The 19,592-nt window shown below is 44.1% G+C and overlaps 1 protein-coding gene across 1 annotated transcript; it reads right to left on the reverse strand.

Moving 5' to 3' along the window:
* Window positions 1-2,189: 2,189 nt before the first annotated feature.
* LOC311105662 (putative G-protein coupled receptor 149) lies at window positions 2,190-19,284 on the reverse strand (the record flags this gene model as incomplete). The annotated part of the gene is made up of 4 exons (XM_084147877.1): window positions 2,190-2,825; window positions 11,435-11,940; window positions 12,280-12,469; window positions 18,301-19,284. The coding sequence occupies 4 exons, from the start codon at window positions 19,282-19,284 to the stop codon at window positions 2,193-2,195; spliced, it is 2,313 nt and encodes a 770-aa protein (XP_084004003.1). The 3' UTR covers window positions 2,190-2,192.
* Between the last annotated feature and the right edge of the window lie 308 nt (window positions 19,285-19,592).

Genomic DNA, 19,592 nt, shown 5'->3' on the forward strand with positions numbered 1-19,592 from the left:
AAGCAGTCTGAATGTTCATGCATTTTACAGTGTTGTTTGAGGCAATTTTCTAGTATAAATATTGAATGAGCACATTCATATGAAGGAGGAAAACATTATGTCACACGTGACAAAGCTTTTCTCTGCTGAAAGACACACAGCACAGATAACACACAACGAAACACATCCTTTATGAAACATCAAATAAAATGCATACATTACTGTGTGACCTGATGGAAGTGTAGGCTCACATTTCAGTATTATACAGGATAATGTACCTTGTTGATGTTGTGTTTGCGTGTGTGTGCGCGTGCGCGTGCGCGTGCAGGGTTGATGTGGGTGTGTGTCTATGTGTGTGTGTGTGTGTGCAAAAAACAACAACATTGAAACAGAATATAACTCCATCTTTTAGTTCATATTCATCCTGGCGAATATTTAGAACAGTATTGAATCACCAATGCATATTCTATTACTAAGCTGGTTTTAAGCATGTATGAAACGTAGCAGAAGGGCCTGGGTCACTCTGTGTGATTGGAGAGGCAGTGAGCTGAGAGGCTGGAGGAGACCATCTCTAAGTGGCTCGAAAATGCACATTCACTTGGTGCCTCCGTCAGTGGTAAAATATTCACACTGTCGTTCAGGGAAATTGTTAGTGGAATGTTCATGAGGAAGAAAAAACGCTCTACATACCTTTCCCTCTCTCTCTCTCTCTCTCACTTTCCTTCTCTCTGTCTCTCTTTCCCTCTCTCTCTCTCTTCTTTTCTCTCACTCTTTCCCCCTCTCTCTCTCCCTTTCTCTCTCACTTTCTCTCTCCCTCTCTTTCTCTCTCCCTCTCTCCCTCTCTTTCTCTCTCCCTCTCTCCATCTCTTTCTCTCTCTCTCTCTCTCTCTCTCCCTCTCTCCATTTCCTCCTCTTTCCCTCTCTCTTTCCCTCTCCCTCCCTCTCTCCCTCTCTCTCTCTCTCTCTCTCTCTCTCTCTCTCTCTCTCTTCAGACTGATTTACATAAAAGGATAGTTGTGTCTCACAGCAGTAGAATGAACAGTATGGTAACTGTCTATTCTGAGTCCAGGCTCTCAGCAGATTATTTAAGAGTATCCATATGTAACACACACACACACACATATGGATACACATGCACGCAGACAGAGCATGTGCACACATACACACAGTGAGATGACTCAGACACAGGGGCCGGCGGTCTCCCTGTTGACTCATTGGTGACGATGACTGTAAGAACAGATCCATGTGGAGACTGACGAGTGAAACCCTCCACATTCTCTCTCTCTCTCGCGCTCTCTCTCGCTCTCTCTCTCGCTCTCTCTCGCTCTCTCTATTTCATTATGGTGGGCAGCCATATGGTGGTGGCCCCAGCATGAATACTAAGATGGGTAATCTTCTCTCTATCCGTTCTCTCTGCTCTCCCTTTCTGTCTTCTCTTTCATTGTGCTGCTATGACTTAGTCCTGCACAACCTTCTCTCCACCTCACCTCATCACATGTACACATAACGGACCTTTAAAGCACAGAATGGACAAGTGTCCCAGCAGTCTTAGGCAGTGGCAGCTAATGTTTTGTCAAAAGATACACTTAAAATATATAGTTAAAAGGTCAATCCTCCTGGATATGTTTTCCCAGTCTGCATCCTTTGTCTGTATTCTCTGTCCTCTTCCTGCTTCCTGTGTGTGTGTATCAGTCTTCTCTGTCCTCTTCCTGCTTCCTGTGTGTGTGTATCAGTCTTCTCTGTCCTCTTCCTGCTTCCTGTGTGTATCAGTCTTCTCTGTCCTCTTCCTGCTTCCTGTGTGTGTGTATCAGTCTTCTCTGTCCTCCTCCTGCTTCCTGTGTGTGTGTATCAGTCTTCTCTGTCCTCTTCCTGCTTCCTGTGTGTGTGTATCAGTCTTCTCTGTCCTCTTCCTGCTTCCTGTGTGTGTATCAGTCTTCTCTGTCCTCCTCCTGCTTCCTGTGTGTGTGTATCAGTCTTCTCTGTCCTCCTCCTGCTTCCTGTGTGTGTGTGTATCAGTCTTCTCTGTCCTCCTCCTGCTTCCTGTGTGTGTGTATCAGTCTTCTCTGTCCTCCTCCTGCTTCCTGTGTGTGTATCAGTCTTCTCTGTCCTCTTCCTGCTTCCTGTGTGTGTGTATCAGTCTTCTCTGTCCTCTTCCTGCTTCCTGTGTGTGTGTATCAGTCTTCTCTGTCCTCCTCCTGCTTCATGTGTGTGTATCAGTCTTCTCTGTCCTCCTCCTGCTTCCTGTAGGCTTCGTTGAGCAGCTGTATCTCCTCGCGGTAGCCTCCCGTCTCCTGTGTCTGCCTGCGGCTGTTCTGCCGGTGGGCCTCCACCGTGTCAGGGATGTTGATGTTGATGTTGTCCGCCTCTGGGTTGCCACTGTTGGGGATGAGCAGTGAGTAGGAGGCTGTCTCCCCCAGGTCACAGGAGACAAATCGGTTCTCCTTCCGAGAGTAGCGCAGCGACGGGGAGCGGGCGTGGGTGGACGACTGGCTGATGTTGGAGATGATGGACACGCTGTCCATGGCCTCCTCGCTGTCACAGATCTCCAACACCTCCAGGTGGATCTTCACGTTGGTGTCCCGCATCCCCACCTCTCCCATCCCCACCTCCACCTCCATCCCCTCTCCTCCGGCCGGGCCTCCGGTGGTGGGGTCGTCTGCACTGGGCTCGTGGCCTACGGACTTGGAGCGGTAGACCTCCACCTTCTTGGCGACGTGGGGGGAGATGGTGAGGCCGTCGCTGCTGACCTCATAGGTGGAGAGGGAGAGGGTCTTCCCTGTGGGGGCATGAAGGGAGATGGTGCCCTGGAAAGCACACAGAGGGATGGCCAGACCTCCCCCAGATCTCTGTAAGGACACAAGACAAACACAGACTACAGTCAAAGTCTAGGAGAGTAATAACTATTCATTGTATCTACGGCATATACAGCAGCACACTTTCAAAGACAGAGAACTCTCAGGGTACATTCCTAATAAGATAAAGGACAGATCAAAAAGACTGACTGAAAATAGATAATTTGTGATGCTGGAAAATCACTTTTTATTTTAGTTACATGCACTCATGTTATGAGCTAGAAATTTTAGTATTTATAAAAGGGCCTTTATCTTTGTTAAGAACAGGTCGATGAGATGAGCTCCAGTTACACAGCATGTCTATGACATTTAAGAAGGCAGCTTGATGAATGTGTGGGCCCACCAAGCATTGAGTCCCTTCCCTGAGTTAAGGAGTCTAACATGGAGAACGAGGGCCTTGGAAGAGAGTGTGTGTGTGTGTGTATGTGTGTGTGTATGTGTGTGCAGGTGGGATTAGAGCACAGGGTATAATACCTAATCTCATTTCAAGCTTCCCTGCATCACTCAGCTATGTACTAGCATAGCGCTTGGTGATAGAATAGATACCACCATAAAGTGTAAAGGGATGTGAGGCCTAGAGAAAATGATCGAAATACCATCCATCATTACTTTCATAAACGAAGGGTCCCTCTTTTAAATTACAAGACTATTTTCAATAATTTAATATTTTCATTTTGTCATGTTGCTTTCATGTATGTGTATGTAAACACAGATTTCATTCTAAGAGAAAGAGAGAGAAACTGACCCAAATTTAAGGAAAGCGTTGAGCATAGACTCAGTGACCATAGCCTTGCTATTGAGAGAGGCCTCCGTAGGCAGACATGGCTCTCAAGAGAAGACAGGCTATGTGCACACTGCCCACAAAATGAGGTTGAAACTGAGCTGCACTTCCTAACCTTCTGCCAAATGTATGACCACATTAGAGACACATATTTCCCTCAGACTACACAGACCAACAAAGAATTTGAAAACAAATCCAATTTTGAATATCTCCCATATCTATTGTGTGAAATACAACAGTGTGACATCACAGCAGCAAGATTTGTGACCTGTTGCCACAAGAAAAGGGCAACCAGTGAAGAACAAACACCATTGTAAATACAACCTATATTTATGTTTATTTATTTTCCCTTTTGTACTTTAACTATTTGTATATCGTTACAATGCTGTATATATATATATATATATATATATATATATATATATATATATATATATATAAAGAGAGAGAGAGAGAGAGAGAGAGAGAGAGAGAGAGAGAGAGAGAGAGAGAGAGAGAGAGTAATGGTTAAGGGAGTGGCAGGTAGTCTGTCTGGTTGTATTGAGCTTAACTCAGATGAGTGAATTATTTAGACGTTGTGATCTGGTGATGTGACTGCCTCTGACCGAGGCGTAAGGCATAAGCATGGATAATGATCTTGCTCTGACCTACCCTGTCATTGCCTCTATCTTCAACCCCTTCTCTTTCCTTTTACATACCCTCTCTCTCTCTCATATGTCTTACCCTCTGTCTTCCTTTTTCTAACTGTCTCTCTATCCCACATTCGAGAAAACTAAAGCATAGAGACGTCAATATGCCAGCCGTGCCTCGCAGTCACGCTGAGAGGAAAACACACTGTGCCAGTCTAATCAAATAATGCAGCAAGCCAATCAGCAGCGCAACGGTGACGGAAGAGCAGAAGGGGGGAGGGAGAGAGGGGGGACAGAGGGGAGGCAGAGAGAGAGAGAGAGAGAGAGAGAGAGAGAGAGAGAGAGAGAGAGAGAGAGAGAGAGAGAGAGAGAGAGAGAGAGAGAGAGAGAGAGAGAGAGAGAGAGAGAGAGAGAGGAGAGAGAGAGAGAGAGAGAGAGAGAGAGAGAAGAGAGAGAGAGAGAGAGAGAGAGAGAGAGAGAGAGAGAGAGAAAGAAAATAATATGGAATATGGTACAATGCGTATATACACTGAGTATACCAAATATTAGGAACACCTTGGAATCCACCTGTGGTAAATTCAATTGATTGGACATGATTTGGAAAGGCACACACCTGTCTATATAAGGTCCCACAGTTGACAGTGCATGTCAGAGCAAAAACCAAGCCATGAGGTCAAAGGAATTGTCCGTAGAGCTCCGAGACAGGATTGTGTCGAGGCACAGATTTGGGGAAGGGTACCAACAAAGTTCTGCAGCATTGAAGGTCCCCAAGAACACAGTGGCGTCCAGTATTCTTAAATGGAAGCAGTTTAGAGCCACCAAGAATCTTCCTAGAGCTGGCCGCCCGGCCAAACTGAGCAATCTGGAGAGAAGGGCATTGGTCTGGGAGGTGACCAAGAACCCAATGGTCACTCTGACAGAGCTCCAGAGTTCCTCTGTGGAGATGGGAGAACCTTCCAGAAGGACAACCATCTCTGCAGCACTCCACCAATCAGGCCTTTATGGTAGAGTGGCCAGACGGAGCCACTCCTCAGTAAAAGGCACATTTGCCAAAAGGCACTTAAAGACTCTCAGACTATGAGAAACAAGATTCTCTGGTCTGATGAAACCAAGATTGTACTCTTTGGCCTGATTGCCATGCATCACGTCTTGAGGAAACCTGGCACCATCCGTACAGTGAAGCATGGTGGTGGCAGCATCATGCTGTGGGGATGTTTTTCAGCGGCAGGGACTGGGAGACTAGTCAGGATCGAGGGAAAGATTAACGTTGCAAAGTACAGAGAGAACTGTGCACCTACGTTGTAAACTTTCATTCACAGCCTAGGTTGTAGCAAACTCATGATGGGTACAGGACAAATCTGAGTATCATGTAGTAGCCTGAACCTATCGATGCTACATTGAGCTGGGTGAATGGAATACGACAATCATCCAATATGCTGTAATAGAAATAAGGCCCCCCAAAAAATAATCCTCCCTCATCTTAAACGGCACCGACCACCACTGAATTGAGGTAATATGTTCTTGTAGGTAGGGGTAAAAGTGACAGGGCAATCAGGACAGATAATAAACAGAGTAGCAGCAGCGTATGTGAAGAGTGTGAAAGAGTGTGAAAGTGTGTCTATCTGTGTGTGTGTGTGTGTGTGTGTGTGGCATCAATATGCATGTGTGTGATCACATGGCGTTCTTGGGTACAGGAACTATGGTGATCTGCTTGAAACATGTAGGTATTACAAACTGGGTCAGGGGGATGTTGAAAATGTCAGTGAAGACACAGACCAGCTGGTCAGCACATGCTCTTGAGTCCTGGTAATCCGTCTGAATGTTTACCTGTTTAAAGGTCTTACTCACATCGGCTACGGAGAGAGTGATCACAGAGTCATCCGGAACAGCTGATGCTCTAATGCATGGTTCGGTGCTGCTAGTCTCAAAGCGAGCATAGAAGGCATTTAGGCTCGCGTCACTATGCAGCTCGCGGCTGGGTTTCCCTTTGTAGTCCTTGATAGTTTGCAAGACCTGCCACATCCAACGAGCGTCAGAGCTGGTGTAGTACTATTCAATCTTAGTCCTTTATTGACGCTTTGCCTGTTTGATGGTTCGTCGGAGGGTGTGTGCATGTGGTTTCGTGTGTGTGGAAAGCCCTGTCCCGACCTACTGAGAGTTCACTGCTAGCCCACAGTGGTATCGCTCAGAACAGGTGACGTCTGTTGCTGGAATCTGGTGCAAAATGAGACTGTTTCTTCCTCTCTGTTCTGTTGTCTCCTCTCCCAGGTTCCATCTGGTGAGCAAAGCCTATTTTTTTTAAAATCTTCATATCAATTCATTTGGGAATCAGTGCCCCACAAAACCAAAGAGGAAAACATCACGTTCTGGCAGCGATGGAGGAGAAAAGCAGACTTTTGTAACAGAGAGAAAGTGTAGGGTACAGTATGCTGTAAAATAGAAAGTAGAAAGTGAAGGGTACAGTATGATTTAAAATAGGCTACTGTGGGGCAGATAGTAGTTGGACTGTGATCTTTGTTCCGTCGTCACTGAAGCTGCATCTACAGTGCCTTCAGAAAGTATTCAGACCCCTTCACTTTTTCCACATTTTGTTACCTTACAGCCTTATTCTAAAATGGATTAAATTTGAATTTTTTCCTCATCAATCTACACACAATATCCCATAATGACGAAGCAAAAATAGGTTTTTAGACATTTTGGCAAATGTATTACAAATAAAAAACAAAAATATCACATTTACAATAGTATTCAGACCCTTTATTCAGTATTTTGTGGAAGCACCTTTGGCAGCGATTACAGCGTCGAGTCTTCATGGCTATGACGCTACGATCTTAGCATACCTGTATTTGGGGAGTTTCTCCCATTCTTCTCAGCAGATCCTCTCAAGCTCTGTCAGGTTGGATGGGGAGCGTTGCTGTACAGCTATTTTCAGGTCTCTCCAGAGATGTCCGATCAGGTTAAAGGGCCGGCTCTGGCTGGGCCACTCAAGGACATTCAGAGACTTGTCCCGAAGCCACTCCTGCATTGCCTTGGCTGTGTGCTTAGGGTTGTTGTCCTACTGGAAGGTGAACCTTCGCTCTGGAGCAGGTTTTCATCAAGGATCTCTCTGTACTTTGCTCCGTTCATCTTTGCCTCGATCCTGACTAGTCTCCCATTCCCTGCCACTGGAAAACATCCCCACAGCATGATGCTGCCACCTCCATGCTTCACTGTTGGGATGATGCCAGGTTTCCTCCAGATGTGACACATGGCAATCAGGCCAAAGAGTACAATCTTGGTTTCATCAGACCAGAGAATCTGGTTTCTCATGGTCTGAGAGTCTTTAGCTGCCTTTTGGCAAACTGTCATGTGCTTTTTACTGAGGAGTGTCTTCCGTCTGGCCACTCTACCATAAAGGCCTGATTGGTGGAGTGCTGCAGAGATGGTTGTCCTTCTGGAAGTTTCTCCCATCTCCACAGAGGAACTCTAGAGCTCTGTCAGAGCGACCATCGGGTTCTTGGTCACCTCCCTGACCAAGGCCCTTCTCCCCCGATTGCTCAGTTTGGCCGATCGACCAGCTCTAGGAAGAGCCTTGGTGGTTCCAAACTTCTTCCATTTAAGAATGAAGGAGGCCACTGTGTTCTTGGGGACATTCAATGCTGCAGACATTTTTTGGTACCCTTCCTCAGATCTGTACCTCGGCACAATCCTATCTAGGAGCTCTAAGGACAATTCCTTCGACCTCATGGCTTGGTTTTTTACTCTGACATGCACTGTCAACTATGGGACCTTATATAGACATGTGTGTGCCTTTCCAAATCATGTCCAATCAATTGAATTTACCACAGGTGGTCTCCAATCAAGTTGTAGAAACATCTCAAGGATGATCAATGGAAACAGGATGCACCTGAGCTCAATTTCGAGTCTCATAGGAAAGGGTCTGAATACTTAAGTGAATAAGGTATTTCTGTTTGTATTTTTAATACGTTCGCAAAAATGTATAAAAAAAACGGTTTTCGTTTTGTCATTATGGGGTATTGTATGTAGATTGCTAAGGATTTTTAATTATTTAACACATTTTCTAATAAGGCTGTAACGTAATAAAATGTGGAGAAAGCCAAGTGGTCTGAATACTTTCTGAATGCACTGTATATGTAGTGGAGGTTAACTAGTCACCTGACCTTGCCATCCATGACACCGGTACTTTACTGCAGCTGAACCTCAGGGTTGTACATGGGGAGAATCTCAATTGCATTTCCTTGATTCCTCACATCCACTCTCCTCACCTCCTTCTCAAAACCCATTGGATGAGAAGATCAGAGGTGCTGGTCCCTAGTCATGCGACCTCTTCTCTGACTTCTCCTGGCTGTCATCTCAATATCATTTAGTCTGACTTCTCCTGGCTGTCAGCTCAATATCATTTAGTCTGACTTCTCCCGGCTGTCAGCTCAATGTCATTTAGTCTGACTTCTCCCGGCTGTCAGCTCAATGTCATTTAGTCTGACTTCTCCTGGCTGTCAGCTCAATATCATTTAGTCTGACTTCTCCTGGCTGTCAGCTCAATATCATTTAGTCTGACTTCTCCTGGCTGTCAGCTCAATATCATTTAGTCTGACTTCTCCTGGCTGTCAGCTCAATATCATTCAGTCTGACATTATCAGCTAGCGTCAGGAACCCATTACCAGAACAATACTCAGGGTACAACACATACACACACATACACACGTACGAACGTACACAGGTGTGTGTGAGTGTGAATGTGTGTCTTTGAGAAAGGGGACTGAGTGGGTGGTCTCAAACGGGTTCTTTCTCTTCTCATCGTTCGCTCCTGTGATTTCTAAACACTTGGCCTGCAGCGGTGGAGCGACTGTTTAGCCTGCCTCCCTACAGCTGTTTACTGTATTCACACCTCCCTCACACCTTTCACTGGCGCTATTCACATCAGGGCTTAAAACCCTGTCTACAGAACTGAATCTAAATAGACAGACCTGATTTTTTTTCACAGTTCACAAAGAGTTAATGGATTTTCATGGTGTTAAATTAAACACATTGGTTTGAAGGTAAGGCCTATCCTGAGAAATTAGACTAGAATCATAGGGTTATATCTGAATAAAATGAGGATTCCTAGAAACCACAACTGTCAAATTCAGCGTACAACCCTACTATTCTGAGGTAAGTTCGAGAAAATGGTAAACTAAGACAGGAAGGACAGCAAAACAACATAGTGCCGTTTACATGTAGGCCTACCTACTGTTGTCATTTTAACAGGGTGGTGGGGTGTAAGGTCAGGGATAATTCACTGACATGATTCTGGCCATCGATCTGTGCTTTGATTACTGACATGGATCTGGGTTGATGTGTTAAAAGGACAACAACAACATGACTGGGACTCTAATGGGACTCTTTACAATTACTGTCCCTTCAATGCAAGCACAAGTCCATCTCACACACACACACACACACACACACACACACACACACACACACACACACACACACACACACACACACACACACACACACACACACACACACACACACACACACACACACACACACACACACACACACACACACACACACACACACAGTGGATTAGATTATTGTTTTCAAGTGAAGTTACTAGATGTTCTAACAGTGAACCGTTAAAACGGGACATTTGCGTGACTTTGTACCATCTGTGCGCTTAAAAACAAAAAATCACAATTAGAAGCCATCCGGCGTTGCCAGCGACGACAGGCGCTCTCGGTACAAAGGCTACCGGTCATTTCCGCCTACCGTAATGTGTGTCAACTCACAAGTGGTCTAGGGAGATGGAAAGTCCATCTGTTTTATGGGGCAGTTCCTTAGAATTGGCCCTGAATTACAAACTGTTTAGGCTAGTTCATCACTATAGCTGCTGTTAATTAATTATCATGATTGGTCTTGATTGCTGACTTGTTTGCAGTGAGAATAAACCCAGAAAAAAGGGAAAGTTTTGGAGGATAAGCAATGTCATATGATGGCTAGATAGCAGGGGGCATTTTGGTCACTTAAGGCTTGTTCACACTGCAGGCCTTAATGCTCAAATCAGTTGTACATTTTTACATTTTAGTCATTTAGCAGACGCTCTTATCCAGAGCAACTTACAGTTAGTGAGTGCATACATTTTCATACTGGCCCCCCCCGTGGGAAACGAACCAACAACCCTGGCGTTGCAAGCGCCATGCTCTACCTTTTTGGAATACTAACTGTCCAAACAGCAAGTTACAAGTGACCAAATTGGATGTGTGTGTGTTCAGACAGCAGTCATTTGCTGACGTGGCTATGCTGGTTGTCATAGTAATGGCAGGTGTGTGCACAGTGGTGTAGGCTGATTGGTGCTCGTGCTTCCTGTCACTCAGAAATTATGTAGCAAGCTAAGGTGACAACAATGCCTGCCATGGAATGTTTCCCAATTGCTTTGAATGTTCAAAATCATAGTGTAAGAATACTTTTAAAGCCTCAAAAGATACAATTATCCAACTTTCAAAACAATAATTTTGGGCTAGTCACAGCAGTCAACTAGCTAGCTAGCTAGCTGTTCAGCTTTCTAGCACATTCACTAATTTATTTGTAAACAATTAACAAGCTAGTTAGCTACCACATTTTCTTGTCAAACTGTCAACAGAGTAGCTGGCAAGCAACAAGATATGCCAAATAACAGTCTAGAAACCACTTGAGGGAAAATAAATCAGATTTGTATCTGACTTCAAACCATCTGTGTGCTTTTTGGCTGTTCAGACTGCAGGAAATAGAACAGCATCTAATCGGATATGCAATAATATAGGATATGAGTCACTTCAAAACTGCCAATGTGAACACGGCTTTAGTCTATATGTTACCCAGTGCTTCTTATGTCTGGTCCTGGGAACACAGAGGGATGCACATTTGTATTTATTGCCTCAGCACTACACACACCTGATTCAAATCTAAAGCTGGATGATGAGCTGTGTAGTGTTAAGGGCAAAAACAACAATATGCACCCCTTTGGGTTCCCAGGACCAGGATGAAGAAACACTGGGTTAGGCTATACAGGTCAATGTCATGCAGCCTTAGTGTAAAAATGTATTTGCCTAGCTAACCTATAGTCTAGCCCAGAGACATATTATTTTCTAAATATATGTCACTTGGTTGGTATAGCCTAAAGGTTAGTTTATGTTAGCCTATCAGGGAAACGTTGCGAGGTAAGCTACCTGTCTGGGGTTCCTCTCGGATTTACTCCTACACCACTCCCAGTCCGTCAGCTCGATTTTTCTGCACTCCACATGCGACAGTCTCCGTTCCATTCCCTCGAAAACCGACGACGTGTCGGTGAGGTTGAGGTCCTCGTGGTCCCGGGAGCTGGGCCCGCAGAAGAAGCCGTCCTGGTCTCCATGGTTATCGTGAGGAAACTGGAGGCAGTCTGCCAGCGCGAGGGCCTCTCCTCCACCTGCCACTGCCTCGAGAAGCAGCTCGTCATGCTCACGCAGTGGGGAGCTGTCCACCGCACGTGGGGTCCTGAACTCGAGCTCGGCCTGCAGGCTCGCGACCCCGGAGCTGTCCAGCACTGCAAGTTGGTTTTCTGTGAAGTCACAGTTGAAGAGGTTGTGATAGGAAGGCTTCTCGACGGACGGGCTGCGGTGGGGTTTGGTCGCGTGGGATATCTTGTATATTCCGTACCCTTGATGGAAGGAGAGGTTAAACTCAAACCTCTTCTTTGCTGTGGGAAGAAAATGAAAATGTGTAGTGACTTTTGCAACAAAAAAACAAACAAAAACAAATTGCATTTAGATGACTTTATTGATTTATTTTATGACATTGATGTAGGCTTATGTGTTTCAGACCCACATTTTTTTTTTGTAACGGTGTCCGTGTAAATGTGTTAGGTTTAATGCGTAGGTCTATACTGTATGTTATGATTCTCGGAGGCATATAGGGCTATGTTACCTATGTTAAAATGTTACGTTGCTTTAGATAAGCGTCTGGTTTGCACCCATATGTTTTTCCACTCTGCACCTCAGCTCACTGGCCCTTTACAATCACAGAGGGAATAGCCTACCGGTGGGCTCCTGCTCTGTGTCCCGCTGGCAGTCGATGAAGCACCCGCACGGAAGGTGGATCCAGCGCTCGGAGAGCATGAACACCGGCGTGACCGCAGGCGCCAGCAGGGTCAGGAAGAAGCTCACCGTTTCCACCGTTTCAAGGTACGAGCTGGGGGCATTCACAGCATGACGCACGAGCACCAGAGTCTGTGAATGAAATGGCTTAGTTAGGCCCCTATGGCCTACTTCATGAATCTAATTCATCATTAGATTATGACATAGGGTAACGTGGGGTAACTGCCCACCTTCCCCCGTAATTCGAACAGAAACCACTTTATGTCACCACATATTTTCCAACACTTTCCCTGGCTGTCAACAATAAATGGTCCTCTTTAGCTCAGCTGGTAGAGCACGGCGCTTGTAACGCCAAGGTAGTGGGTTCGATCCCCGGGACCACCCATACACAAAAAAATGTATGCACGCATGACTGTAAGTCGCTTTGGATAAAAGCGTCTGCTAAATGGCATATTATATTAAGACACTCATAATTTAGAAAAAGTTATATACACTAGGCGTACAAAACATTAGAGCACCTTCCTAATATGGAGTTGCACCCCGTTTTGCCCTCAGAATAGCCTCAATTCGTCGGGGCATGGACTCTACAAGGTATCAAAAGCGTTCACAGGGCCCAATGCTTCCCACAGTTGTGTCAAGTTGGCTGGATGTCCTTCGGGTGGTGGACCATTCTTGATACACACAGGTAACTGTTGAGCATAAAAAACCCAGCAGCGTTGCAGTTCTTGACACAATAAAACCGGTTTGCCTGGCACCTACTACCATACCCCGTTCAAAGGCACTTAAATATTTTGTCTTGCCCATTCACCTTCAGAATTGCACACATACACAATCCATGTCTCAATTGTCTCAAGGCTTAAAAATAATTATTTAACCTGTCTCCTCCCCTTCATCTACACTGATTGAAGTGGATTTAACTAGTGACATCAATAAGGGATCATAGCTTTCAACTGGATTCACCCGGTCAGTCTATGTCTGGGAAATAGCAGGTGTTCCTAATGTTTTGTACACTCAGTGTATAATCTAATTAAGGCCAGGCACCACAGGCTGAAATTACATTTTTGCATCTACCAAAAAAAACGTTTTGAGATTTGTTGGTATTTTGGTCCATTAATATTAGTATTTTCAAAAAGTAAACATAAAAATGTCAAAAACTTCACGAAAATGTCTATTTTTTTTGTTTATCATACTACCGTCATCAACATTTGAATGAATTTTAACCACTTTATAATGGACATACATCAATAATTTCAAAGCTCACTACATTGAATTACACAGAATTTCAAACGCCTATTTCATAGAAAATGTTACAAACTGAACTACATCTAGTAACTTACTTTAAAGAGATGGTGATTGGGTCTAAATAGGCTTTTGGAGTTTTGGTAGTCTTAATTCAGTGTACTTGTCTGTAACTGTCATTTCCCAAAAGTCAGACTCTTCCCATACGCCAACACATTTCCTTCAGCTTCAGAAGCCTCTGCATTCACCAAATTGTGTGTGGTTATCCTTAGATACAGTATACAGTTGAAGTCGGAAGTTTACATACACTCAGGTAGGAGTCATTAAAACTTGTTTTTCAACCACTCCACAAATTTCTTGTTAACAAACTATAGTTTTGGCAAGTCGGTTAGGACATCTACTTTGTGCATGACACAAGTCATTTTTTTCAACAATTGTTTACAGACAGATTATTTCACTTATAATTCACTGTATAACAATTCCAGTGGGTCAGAAGTTTACATACACATTTACATTTACATTTTAGTCATTTAGCAGACGCTCTTATCCAGAGCGACTTACACTAAGTTGACTGTGCCTTTAAACAGCTTGGTAATTCCAGAAAATGATGTCATGGCTTTAGAAGCTTCTGATAGGCTAATTGGCATCATTTGAGTCAATTGGCGGTGTACCTGTGGATGTATTTCAAGGCCTACCTTTAAACTCAGTGACTCTTTGCTTGACATCATGGGAAAATCAAAAGAAATCAGCCAAGACCTCAGAAAAATATTTGTAGACCTCCACAAGTCTGGTTCATCCTTGGGAGCAATTTCCAAACGCCTGAAGGTCCCACGTTCATCTGTACAAACAATAGTACGCAAGTATAAACACCATTGGACCACGCAGCCGTCATACCGCTTAGGAAGGAGATGCGTTCTGTCTCCTAGAGATTAACGTACTTTGGTGCGAAAAGTGCAAATCAATCCCAGAACAACAGCAAAGGACCTTGTGAAGATGCTGGAGGAAACAGGTACAGAAGTATCTATATCCACAGTAAAATTAATCCTATATCGACATAACCTGAAAGGCCGCTCAGCAAGGAAGAAGCCACTGCTCCAAAACCGCCATAAAAAAGCCAGACTACGGTTTGCAACTGCACATGGGGACAAAGATCGTACTTTTTGGAGAAATGTCCTCTGGTCTGAAGAAACAAAAATAGAACTGTTTGGCCATAATGACCATAGTTATGTTTGGAGGAAAAAGGGGGTTGCTTGCAAGCCGAAGAACATCATCCCAACCGTGAAGCACGGGGGTGGCAGCATCATGCTGTGGGGGTGCTTTGCTGCAGGAGGGACTGGTGCACTTCACAAAATAGATGGCATCATGAGGAAGGAAAATTATGTGGATATATTGAAGCAACATCTCAAGACATCAGTCAGGAAGTTAAAGCTTGGTCGCAAATGGGTCTTCTAAATGGACAATGACCCAAGCATACTTCCAAAGTTGTGGCAAAATGGCTTAAGGACAACAAAGTCAAGGTATTGGAGTGGCCATCACAAAGCCCTGATCTCAATCCTATAGAACATTTGTGGGCAGAACTGAAAAAGCATGTGCGAGCAAGGAGGCCTACAAACCTGACTCAGTTACACCAGCTCTGTTAGGAGGAATGGGCCAAAATTCACCCAACTTATTGTGGGAAGCTTGTGGGAGGCTACCCGAAGCATTTGACCCAAGTTAATCAATTTAAAGGCAATGCTACCAAATACTAATTGAGTGTATGTAAACTTCTGACCCACTGGGAATGTGATGAAAGAAATAAAAGCTGAAATAAATAATTCTCTCTACTATTATTCTGACATTTCACATTCTTAAAATAAAGTGGTGATCTTAACTGACCTAAGCCAGGGAATTTTTACTGTGATTAAATGTCAGGAATTGGGGAAAACTGAGTTGAAATGTATTTGGCTAAGGTGTATGTAAACTTCCGACTTCAACTGTATTCTCCAGACTTGCCCAGAGGGCAAGAATTGAAATACTTCGATTTTATGGTTAAAATATATTTTTTAATCATTTTACCACAGGAAATAGTAATTCAGTCGCCATGACTCCGACGTCGACGTCTTCTTCCAACTCTGAAGACTGCTTGAAGAACAGCTCTCCGAACACGCAGGTGCCAGGGTTAATAAGATTGATCCATATTTTGATTTAGCATATTTGATTTGAAAACTAATATTCAGGTGTTATACAAACTGACTCAAGGTTGTTTGCAAGTGATATTCTACTGTTGTCCCCTGCTTGGATATGTCTTGTGTAACTAATTATGCACAGCTAAATTATTCCCACAAATGTCAGTCAGCGTTTGTATGCTGTAAAAATTTTATTCTACATAACCTTTTATTTGGAAAGATTCATCAAAAATGCATTTTACGTACGTCTTTAGTGTTTTACAGATAAAAAGTATTTATCCACAATCTGCTCTGGTCAAGTCCGGTCCTGGCGTGTCTTAACACAATGAAACAAAAAAAAAAAATAGGCTGACTTCATCCAATGTCCAGAAAAATACATTTGCGTGATATGCAAATATGTGCATATGTAATGAGGTATTACCTAATTTGCATATTCTAATAAAAAAATGTTTTTATTTGGGTCTAAATTCACCTGGTAAAAGTTGATTGTGATATGATTAAGAGAAAAAACTATTCCGTATTAGGGTGTGGGGCCTAAGTAAGGTTAATGTTTTATACACTACCAGTCAAAGGTTTGGACATACATACTCATTAAAATATTAAAATATTTTTTACATTGTATAATAATAGTGAAGACATCAGAACTATGAAATAACACATATGGAATCATGTAGTAACCCAAAAAGTGTTAAACAAATTCAAATATATTTGATATTTGATATTCTTCAAATAGCCACCCTTTGCGTTGATGACAGCTTTGCACACTTTTGGCAAAGCAGTCATCAATCCCCGGACCTCAACTTTAGGTACATTTTGGCAAGCTGTCATGTACCTTTTACTGAGGAGTGGCTCCAGAGGAACTCTGGAGCTCTGTCAGAGTGACCATCGGGTTCTTGGTCACCTCCCTGACCAAGGCCCTTCTCCCCCGATTGCTCAGTTTGGCCGGGCGGCCAGCTCTAGGAAGAGTCTTGGTGGTTCCAAATTTCTTCCATTTGAGAATGATGGAGGCCACTATGTTCTTGGGGACCTTCAATGCTGCAGAACTTCTTTGGTACCCTTCCCCAGATCTGTGCCTCGACACAATCCTGTCTCGGAGCTCTACGGACAATTCCTTCGACCTCATGGCTTGGTTTTTGCTCTGACATGCACTGTCAACTGTGGGACCTTGTATAGACAGGTGTGTGCCTTTCCAAATCATGTCCAATCAATTGAATTTACCACAGGTGGACTCCAATCAAGTTGTAGAAACATCTCAAGGATGATCAATGGAAACAGGATGCACCTGAGCTCAATTTGAGGTCTCATAGCAAAGGGTCTGAATAGTTATGTAAATAAGGGATTTCTGTTTTTTATTTTGAATACATTTGCTAAAATGTCTAAAAACCTGTTTTCACTTTGTCATTATGGGGTATTGTGTGTAGAATGATGAGAAAAATATGTAATCCATTTAATCCACTTCCCAAAAGGGAAGGGGTCTGAATACTTTCCGAATGCACAGTATATACAATTTGTAAGTTGCTCTGCTAAATGACGTAAATGTAAATGTAAATATACCATTAGGGGAGCCTAAAGATAAATAATCCACTTGTTTAGAGATACAAATTGATAAAAACCAGTGGGGCAGCTTAAAGCACACGGTTATGAGCTTGACGCTCCTTTCCAAGAAAAATCGAAAATTCTTATTCTGGTGACATGATTATCGATGCTTGCCTGCTGTTTGAAATAATCTCTCTCTTTTGTCCATGATAATCTCATCATGTAGGCTACACCTGCACTGTATCTGTGAGCGGTTGGCCAGAAAAGCATGTGCCAATACCAAAGTGGGCACATTTATAACGCAACATCTTCTGTGAAAAAAAACATCAGTAGTTGAAAATGTGATGGAAACCCAACTTTTGATGAACTTTGAACTTGAACTTTTGATGTGCACTTCATCGTCACCCACAGACTTTTATCCACAACAAGTCAGTTTGATGGAAACATCTCTGGTGGGAAAATGTGCATAATGTTTTTATGTAAATTTTAGAATATTTGCATGAAAATCTGTTGCCAATTGAATGGAAACCTAAATATAGTGAGGATATTAACAGTGAGATGTGCAATGCCATTTTGTTTATTAGATTGAATTTAATTAAATAGATTTTAACACACTAATCTTCAGTGGCCGGCCCAGTTACCCTGGTACTTGGGAAAAACGCCCCTTTTCTAAAAACATCATTTCATTAAATAACAAAAAAAAAAGTAGCTACTTATTTCCCCTTCATAGTTTGTTTGCCTAAGCATGACCATCATCCACATACAAAAACAGTTACCAAACTTTGCTACCAAAGGGGGGGGGGGGGGGGGGGGGGTAGTTACCCCACGTTCCCCTACGTTTTACAGAGTAGGCAGAAGGCCTATTCAACGTGGCATTGTAGGACTAAGAAAACACACTGAATACAATGCAATAGCCCTATCGTAAACCCCACATGAACACCTATTTGTTATAGGAGCATACATAGCCTAGCTATGATTATCTATTTCTTAATCTACACATTTTAACATCTCTAGGCCACTCACCATCATAGGCATCCACAAGACAACTCTCACCACCGCCAGGATCATGGAGAAGCGCTTTTGTGCAAAGAACACCGGGGATTCCCAGTTACTGATGGCTCCGTCATCCCTCAGTACACCGTCAGAGGCAGGGGTTGGGCAGGTATATGTTTCCACTTTGCCCCGCACCCCTAGCTCTTTCCCCAAACCACCCGGACTCAGCTCGTTGTAGGCACTGAAACTTCTGTCCAAGCTATCCCGAGAGAAGGACGGGAGGTCGCAGAGAGGCGCAGACCCGTCCCCTCTCAGATCCCTGGCTATATCCAAGTAGCTCGGGTAGAACGTCCTCTGTGGCTCCCTGGAACACAGGAGCTGGTAGGTGAGAGGAACGAAGAAGAGCACCAATCCGCAGAGACACAGGGAGTACAAAGAAAATAGGAGCAGAACGTAAAAACTTCGTCTCTCCGGGAAGCAGCCGAGAGAGTGCGGGGTGAAACTCCCCCAGCCGCACAGGGGTAGTACACTGACGGCCAGGCTGACTACCCACACCCCGGCTATCGCCAACATCACCCTCAACGGCCGAGGGCTTCCTTCTCGCTTGGTAACGTAAAAGGTGTAGGCTGCGATAAGGCAAGCTTTCATATTGCTGGAGAGTCCTTGGAAAACATAGAGAAGTCCGGATAAAGTGCATATGGTCACCGACCCTCCATCTCCATCTCTCTCCCACTGGAGGAGCATGAAGAGGGAGAGAGGTATCACGCTGAGCAGGTCGTCCACGGACATCGAAGCCACGATGAGCCACAGGATGGTTTTCCACCTCATCCGAATGAAAAAGAAGAGAGAATACACACCTCCCATGAAGGTAGCAGCGGCGATGGCTACGCACAAGCCGAAGAGAAGCAGGCTCATCTGTCTTTGCGCCTCGGTGAGGTCCGTCCTCTCGTAGCTCGCAGTGAAAAGGCTGCTCTTGTTCGGCGAAAGGGAGCTGAGCGTCGAGGACATTTTCATTTAGGTAACTTTGTCGACCTGGCTTGTGTTGCCCAATGTTCAGCCTCCCATATATAGGCCTATATATATATAAAACTTTGAACCAATGCCAAAACGTTAATCAAGTTATAACGGCACACGCAGGCTAGACTACATCCCTGGTGACTCGCTCCGATAGGCTATATATTTCAGCAGTCCAGTTGGATATATCTTGGATACATAACGGAAAGTAGCTTCCTGAACAGGACACGTTTTACCCCTACCAGTGCACTTTAGACGCGTCCCGGAGGAGATAGACAGCGAGTCTCCTCGAGGATGACGATCCGCGA

Source organism: Coregonus lavaretus, assembly GCF_964263955.1.
Source record: "Coregonus lavaretus genome assembly, chromosome: 30".
Lineage (NCBI taxonomy): Eukaryota > Metazoa > Chordata > Actinopteri > Salmoniformes > Salmonidae > Coregonus > Coregonus lavaretus.